Raw genomic sequence first — 6120 nt, 5'->3', positions numbered from 1 at the left:
TGTGGGTAGTGGTTTTTTATTTATTGGAATGTTTCCTGCTATGCTAGAATGGGATTTGTAAAGGTGTGTGGGAAAGGAGTCTGGCTTGTCTAGTCTGGTAGCAAGAAGGGTAATGAGAAATGTAACTGCATCAGAGTAGTTGGTGATGGTGTTCAACTGGCTTAACTTCAAGTATAATACCGAAACGAAGCAAATAATGTAAAGATACTGTGAATGTGAAAACTGTCAGCTTGAAGCTTTCTGACCAGCTGGAGAACAACATTTTAACAGCTTTCAGGATAACAGAGTAAATGATCAGGTTGACCTTTTTGAGAAAAGGATGTCAAAGCCCCTGAGGCAAAGGTGGAAGTTCTCAAAGGTAAGACCTTTCCCTTTTACCTGCCTGAGTATTGGAGCCTGTTGTTCCTCGTGGAGCTCAGCAGTTATATCTGCCTGTAAAAACACTTATATGCCAGTGCTTTTGACTGTTGCCTGCCAGTGCTGGGAGGTGTCATGATGTCTGTATCTTACCTTTGGGATTTTATTTATTTTATTTTGTTTTTTAAGCTTTGGACATCCCAAAGCAGGGGACAGGTGGCTTATACAAGCTGCTTACAGCTGGACTCCTCACTTAACTCTGTTTGTCCTGTTGGTGTATGTGAAGTTAATCCAGACTTGAAGTCTGGTTTTTCCCTTCTTATGGAGACTGCTGGCTGGAGTCTGGTGTATAGTTTAATTCTCAGGGTTCTCTGGGAAGTCCTCTGAACAAATCCCCAGCCAGCAAGGGTTTCCAGGATGTTGGTGGCACCCTTGGTCTCACCACTGTGTTTATCATGGTACAAATGAACAGCACTTGTCTGTGACTGACCTCGCCTAGTTTGGGATAGTAGCACAAATGCAGTAAAGAGGGGAACTGCAAGGATTCAGAAGGGTCTGTAGAACACTTAAACGTGCTTATTGCATGCAACTGCACCAAATCAGCCCAATGTCTACTCAGTGAGATGGGAATGGGAATAGTCCTGTGTTCTAGCCTGATTGTTTGGGCTGTGGCTGTGCTGTATAGCACTGTGGTTATCCACTTTGGAATGTACTGAAGTAGTGTCTTTGGGGAAAAAAGGTTTATTGCTCTTTGTTAACTTGCTTTGAAAATACCTGTAACAATTTCCAGTTGGAAAAAGTCTTCCAAAGGCTTCTGTGACAAGCTTTCCAAGGCACCATCTTGCTGCTGTGGGACATCTGCTTCTTTAGATCCCCTGGGAATGTTTGGATGTTTCATCTGTGGCTAAATGGCCTTTAAATGAAACAGTGCAAGTGAAAGTTCAAAGGCTGTGTTCTCTAAGTTGTTCTGCTGTGAGGTTCAGGTATCTGTGTGGACTTCTGCTTGCTGAGCATTAGTAGAGGTTTGGGTACCACATCACTAGACATGCTGAAATAGAAGATTGTTTGAGGATGGTTTGGTGTTGAAGTACTAGAGGAAAAAGATGGGGGGGGGGGGGGGAAAGGTGGAAATCCCTTCTTGAGGCAGGCTCCTGCTGGCCGGGTGCACCACTGACAAGTCCTGCCTGAGGAGCATGATGCTTCTCCACGTGCATTGTTCAGGTGACCGTGTCAGCAGTGCTTCTTGCAGCCACTTTGTCCCTGTTGTTACTGATGGGTGATTTCACCATCCATGCTGACACTTCTGCATTTACTGGAGATCACGGTGTATGCACTTCTGATCAGGAAAATGCCAGCTATGACCGTGAAGTAGCTGCTGTAAATGAGAAACTGGGAAAAGGAGGAGCAGTTAGTCAAACTGCCTTTGCTGTTAGCTGATAACCGAAGGGTTGTCCCTCCACTGCTGCGTTCCCTGTCACCCACACCCCAGAACAGTCCCATTTTGGAAGGATTCAAGAAGTCTGGTTGGTTGACTTCATCCTTTAGGAAGCCTGCAGTAGTAAGATGAGGGGGAGAGAATACTCTGCTGTGTGCTTCCCCTCCCCAGAGGGGAGAGCTGCCCTGCCCTTTCCTGTTTGGAAAGATGGAAGCTAGTGACTTGGAACTCCTTCAGGAACTAAGTTTACATTTGGAAATGTAATGGGGAATTATGAGATTAGATCATTTGCAGAACTAGAGTACCTTAGGGGTACATCTGTTGACAAATGTAACTCGGAATCACCTTAGGAGTTGACTCAGAGCTTGTCTTTCAGCTTGTTTCCCTGCTTCTGTTTTGGCAATAAACTTGTGAATAGTAAGTATTTAAATGAAAAACTCTTGAGCAGTAAGTGGTGGTCTTCTGCTCTGTGAAAGTAGTAGTAAAATAATAGCAAAGATCCCAGATTGGCAGTACAGGAGGACAAGTAGGCTGTGGTAGCTAATGCCAGCTCACTGTAAAAGTGCCTGGTTTTCCAGTGACTTGCTGTCCCAGGTCAGAGCATCACCTGGTGTGCTCCCAAAGGTTGGTCTTGGAGGAGTGGTGGGGAACTGCGAGCAGCATGAGTGATACAGCTTACCTGGGTGTTGACAGCCAGTCCCAGCCCTTTGGGATCTACCACAACCACAGTTAGAATGGTCTGAATCACCAGCGCAATGAAGTTGTTGAAACCAAACACCAGGGCATAGCGTTCCATGCTCAGGATGACGGCAATCTGGAACCTAAGAGTGAACCAGCAGGTGAACTAAACTCTGGAGAGCATGACCTTCACAGTTTAGCTGGGGGGGGAAGCTTGTAAAACCAGTTTAATGGTGCACAGGAGATTCTTCAGTTGTGGCTGTTAACCTGGAACAGCTTCACCTTGGCAGAAACCCTTTGTTCCTCTGGTTTTGCATCCTACTTTCTAAGAGTAAATGCTTTTGCTAAATTAGGACTATGCATTTGGCCATTTAAAGAATACTTCCACATAGAGATCACTCAATGGCTAAGAGCACTTTTTAACTTGGTTACTTGTTGTGATAGGCCATAATTCCAAACATAATTTTACATAGATTAGAAATAATGTGCTGCTGTTGTGACCTACTTAAATCTTATTTCTAGGGGAACTTCCATTCACAGTAGTAAATTTAAACACATGACATGGATATCTAAATAAGTTTAGTGTTGTTATACTTACGTGGCTATTGTTATGAGCAACATATAGCATGCCTTAAACACAAGGTAACCAGCATAACATGCCCAGATGTTCTCAGTGAAGTGCATGAGAAAGAGAGCTCCAGCATCCATTGCAGAGAAAACCCCCAGAGCCAGCTCTCCAGAAAGGTCCCAGTTTAATTTGACGTATCCAACTGCCATGGATGTTGCTGAGCCTGATTAAAAAGAGTAATTAATCCTTGGAAACATTATCATCCTCCTAGAGCCATTGCATTACTGTGGTGATGGATGGAAAAACTTAAACCTTTGTATTGAAGACTGTTTTTGGAAAAACCTGCTGATCAAGTTGTACAGCAGAATCACAGAATTGTTAGGGTTGGAAGGGACCTCAAGGATCATCTAGTTCCAATCCCCCTGCCATGGGCAGGGACACCTCACACTAGATCAGGTTGCTCAGAGCCACATACATTGCCCAGGGACTGTTTGATGTTACATATTGGTGACTGTTGCTGCTGGCTTTGGTCCTCTCAGGAGATAAACCGAAAGGCACTGAAGACATTACTGGAGAATGCCATCAGCACAGATTGGGTTAAAGTAGTTGCCAGTGATCTTTCACTCACCCAAAAACGTAGCTATTGCTTCCACAGCCCCGTTGTACACTGCCGAGCTGTGGGAGGGGGCTCTAGTGTCCCACAGCACTTGGATGTAGTTCACGACCTGGTTAAAGCCAGCGGTAGCCAGAGCCCACCACAGGGACCAGCACAGAAGTTTGCTGGAGCTGTAGCAATCCCTCAGGTCCTGGCCCAGCTGCACCAGTACTCTCAGCATGTGGTTCTGGGGCTTGGCCTTTTCAGCTGGTTTCTCGGGTGCTGGTCTCTCAGCAGACACAGTGGAGCTTTTGTCCTCCTGGCAGTTTGATGGCCTGTGGGAGTCGAGTGTGGTGCCTGCTTTATGTGGCCCTGGAAGAGTTTCTGGGCTGTCTTTTCTGTGGAAGAACATGCTCTTCTGGGGCATGGGGAGGAAGAAGGAACACACAAAGGCCAAGGACACAGAAGCCAAAGTAATGGCATTAAGGTGGAAGTAGGAAACATGTGCCAAGGAAACGAGCAGCTGTCCCAGCGTGGCGGCAATGGTGGCTGCAGCAAGGGTGACACTTCTGCAGTAGCTTGTGGCTTTCTGATAGTGGTCGGTACTGATGACACTGTAGATGTAGGCATAGTAGGCGACCTCGCTGGCTGTTACCAAGCCATAGAAGAACTCCACCAGCTGCATGGCCACCACTCCCTGTGCAAAGAGGAGCAGGAGCCAGGTGACAATGAAGCTGACACCTTGGAGGAGGAGGACAGGCTTGTAGCGCACATAATCTGTCATCAGGAAGACTGGGACAAGGAGTGCGAGGTACGAGTATGTCCAGACTGGGAAAATCTTGCTGGTCACCTAGGAGAGAAGAAAGAGGAAATGTAAAACAAAAGCCAGAAAACTCCCAACAACAGAACAAGCCAACCAACCCCAAACATTCAAAATGTTGGTTTTGAAGCTTTGTGCTGATGGTGAGTTTGGCTGACAGAGCCGCTCTCTGTACTGCATTCACCTGTTGAGTTAAGCATTCTTGCTGAAATCACAATTAAGGCATCCAATTTTGCTTTGTGTATTTCATAAAGAAAAAGAAAATTCTTCTTTCTGCTTTAAATAAAATAGGGGGGAACCCCAACAACCCACACCATGGATATCTTTCATTGTAAGAAACACCGGGTTCATGCTGTGCATTAACATTTGCTGCTGTGCATCAGGAATGGCAGTTCCTTATGTTAGCTCTCTGTGGGTGTACCAAGGTTGTGTTTTCCAGTTATGCTCTTAGTTCCATAATTCAGCTGATTGTTAACTTTTTTCCCTTAGGGAAGGCACAAAGCAGCTAGTGCTGAACACAGGAGCAGAGCAAGGAAAGGCAGTGCATGCTTTTGTCAAAAGAAAGCCTGTTTTTGAATGTGAGCCTGGCCTTCCCAGGTCAATGACTGCATAAACCAGCCCTGTTAAGGTCAGTAACAATATACCAAGCGATGGGAAGTTCGCTTGGTGCTCTTATGGCCTGCAATCACAGTGTCACTGGGCAATTCCACCATCACTGTAAAAAAGACTTAGTGTTGCCCTGCCTCTTGGGTCTAGGTGGAGAGGAACTAACTGACCTGATCTTGCTGAAAATGCCACTTACTGAAACAACCATCAGTGTTTCTGAAGACCTTAGAGCTTAGGGACTTGAGTATTGACATTCTGCAAAAGAGGAAACTCACTGTTTTCCAGAAGCATCTTAACTACAAATCTAGATACAATAGACTTGTAACTGGCCATCTCCCCTTCAGTTATTGCTGTAACACAGTGCTTTAAGCATTTTAATTATTACTTAATAGTTACATACCTCTTCAAGTGTTAGGTTTTTGTCTGGCCCTGTCAGATAAGGAGTGAGAAAAGCTTCTGATGGCCTCATGGTGGAGAAAAATCCATTTGCACAGATGATCAGTGTGGGATAAATCCAGCTGCGGCCTTCAGTTCCCTTCCAGCAATCCATAGTCTACCTAAAATTAAAGGTAATGATGAGTACAACAGGAGTTCTGTGAAGATGCTCTTCACAGCTGATAGAAAGCTTTCTGCAAGTTAAAGTTTTAACTAACTCTCCTTCAGCTTGTGCTGCTTTCACTGAACCAGATGCTGATGGCATGTGCAGCTTGTAAATGAACAACTTGGATCAAGGTGCACTGGTGGTGACAAACTTCTGCCTCAGCATTGGCTGTTAAAGGTTGTTTTTAATGATGTGACTCTATTGCAGTGCAGGAATAAGTTCCATCCCAGTCTCCTTTCAGAATAAATGAGCAGGCAAACTGTTATTAAAGCTCATTTTTGGCATGCTGAAGGAGACACTTTCCTGTTTATTAGCAGATTGAGAGACTAGTGGGATGGTGGAGAAACTATTCTGCTCATGGTATTTGCTTTGACTCAGAAAAGAGGAATTTTGACTTCCCTTGTGTAAGTGATGATCAAAAGGAACAGAATGAGACTTCCTTTTTCCTAGTGGTTGGCAG

At 45.0% G+C, this 6120-nt stretch overlaps 1 protein-coding gene across 1 annotated transcript; it reads right to left on the bottom strand.

The window, feature by feature from the left end:
• Positions 1-1500: 1500 nt before the first annotated feature.
• On the bottom strand, positions 1501-5610 carry SLC19A3 (solute carrier family 19 member 3). The gene is made up of 5 exons (XM_009896311.2): positions 5460-5610; positions 3667-4483; positions 3069-3261; positions 2472-2613; positions 1501-1746 (listed from the first exon to the last, which is right to left on the bottom strand). The coding sequence occupies exons 1-5, from the start codon at positions 5607-5609 to the stop codon at positions 1624-1626; spliced, it is 1425 nt and encodes a 474-aa protein (XP_009894613.2). The 5' UTR covers position 5610; the 3' UTR covers positions 1501-1623.
• Between the last annotated feature and the right edge of the window lie 510 nt (positions 5611-6120).

This window comes from Dryobates pubescens, chromosome 32 (assembly GCF_014839835.1).
Source record: "Dryobates pubescens isolate bDryPub1 chromosome 32, bDryPub1.pri, whole genome shotgun sequence".
Taxonomy (NCBI): Eukaryota; Metazoa; Chordata; class Aves; order Piciformes; family Picidae; genus Dryobates; species Dryobates pubescens.
The sequence above is the reverse complement of the archived record's forward strand: the minus strand, read 5'-3'. Positions and strand labels throughout refer to the sequence as shown.